At 42.8% G+C, this 1,883-nt stretch overlaps 1 protein-coding gene across 1 annotated transcript in view; it reads right to left on the reverse strand.

Annotated features, from left to right (window-relative positions):
- The window catches only part of LOC101849198 (2-succinylbenzoate--CoA ligase), a 29,277-nt gene that overhangs the window by 11,469 nt on the left and 15,925 nt on the right, over positions 1 to 1,883 (reverse strand). Inside the window, exons 9-10 of the mRNA XM_005095994.3 lie at positions 1,692 to 1,796; positions 842 to 927 (exon numbers count right to left, since the gene is read on the reverse strand). Of these exons, the coding sequence (XP_005096051.1) occupies positions 842 to 927; positions 1,692 to 1,796 (191 nt within the window). The remainder of the gene's footprint in view (positions 1 to 841; positions 928 to 1,691; positions 1,797 to 1,883) is intronic.

Genomic DNA, 1,883 nt, shown 5'->3' on the forward strand with positions numbered 1-1,883 from the left:
ACCCGACTCCCCTCCCCTCTCCATTGGTGGCATGGCTGCGGGCCTGACGAACTGGTCTCGGGGGCCACATCCGGCCCCTGGGCCGTAGTGTGATGACCCCTGTAGTAGACTATCTGCTCATTGACCCCCTGTCAGTCTTTGTCTTGTAGAGTAATCCCACAAGGCAGTAGTGGAGTCCTGTGTTCTGTGGCCTCTGTAGCAATAACCAGAAGATGACCCACCCTTTTGTAGAGATGTCGGGGTGTTTTTTCCCTGTGAGGGGTCCACAACTATTCTCCCCTAGCACTGGAAAACGTGTTTGTTTTTTTCTTCGTAAGCATCTGATTTTCGCAAGAAAACATGGAGTCTCCCAGAAAACAAGACTTTAAACTTTACTTTTACTTAAACATTATTTTTTTTAACTTTTTACTTGTTCATCCTCTGTTGCCGTTAAGTATCGAGGGGAGATGCAGTTTTCTATGGTAGGCCAACTCCGCAGCTCAGAAAACAAGGCATCAAAAGCAAAATAGGCCTCCCAATTGTAAGACGTTCAAAATACTATTATTAGAAGAAGGCTAAATTAGAAACCGTTCCTCGAAAACAGGAAAGATAATACAGGACAAGAGAAATTTTTACTACTTGTGAAAAAGCATTAATTTGTCACGTTTCGAGAAAATGAGATGCTCGCGAAATAAGACTTGACGGTGAACCCACAAGTAGAGGAGGCTCTGTTTTCCTGTCCCTTGTCCATGCACAGGTGGTACTGGGTTACATGCTTACCAGTAGCAGAGACTGATCTGACCTGACCGTGCCTAAACGCGACTGTAGCTTGCTTGGAATTTTGTTACAGTTTTGTAATTACGTCCTTCCAAACATTTTCTCAGCCAGACTGCGAATAGCTTGTCGGTCTGGTTTACCAGTGGGAACGACTGGGAGCTCTGCTTTTATCTGTGGATGAGATGAGATGGGTCGAGACTATGTGAGATGTTTTGAGACGAGGTGATGGATGGTGAAATGAGATGTGGGCTGAGATGAGGTGATACACTGTGAGATGTTATGAAGTGAGACGATGTATAGTGAGGTGAGATGATGTATGGTAAGATACAATTTGAACCGAGATGAGGTGACGCATGAGGAAATGAGATGAAGTATTATGAGATGAGATGATGTGAGCTGAGATCAGGTGATACATGGCGGTGAGATGCGTTAGTGTATAACAAACTGAGAAGATGAGATGATGATGATAAAATGAGCTGTCATGAGACGATGTATTGTGATATGAAATAATGTGCGGTGAGCTAATGAATAGTTAAATGAGATGATGTGACCTCCGATGAGATGATGTTGGGTGAAATGAGATAATCTTCATTCAAATGCGGTGATGTGAGCTCCTATCAAAGTTGAGAGATGGTGTAAAAGGTTTGAGGTGAGATGTCACAAGAGTAGTAGGTAAGAAGTGAAGAGATATGACTTGATCAGATGAGATACGATAAGACGTGGGGAAATAAGAATAGATGTGAAAAGCTCTGATGAATTATACATTTGGGTTATAGGTTAAGACAATCATAGAAAACGTTCTATGAAGAAAAAAGCAAGAAAGGCGCAAATGGGTGAACGGAAGTAATGGAGTCAAATAAGTGAAAAGCCTTGAAAAACCGCAAAAACAAAATTTGTCTTCACTGTGTACTGACCAGATAATAATGCGGCTCTACCTTCCCGCCTTCGTTGAATTTCCGGAGTTCTTCCTCTGTGATGTCATTTCCGGGAGTTGGCTGAACGTATGCGCAGATTTTGTGGAAGTAAACTGGGTCAGATACCTGCAACATTGTGGGGGAAACAAATACAAGCATCTGAAATTAACTTCAAAGTAATAGATGCCTCCCTCTCTCTCTCTCTCTCTCTCT

This window comes from Aplysia californica, unplaced genomic scaffold (assembly GCF_000002075.1).
Source record: "Aplysia californica isolate F4 #8 unplaced genomic scaffold, AplCal3.0 scaffold00118, whole genome shotgun sequence".
Lineage (NCBI taxonomy): Eukaryota > Metazoa > Mollusca > Gastropoda > Aplysiida > Aplysiidae > Aplysia > Aplysia californica.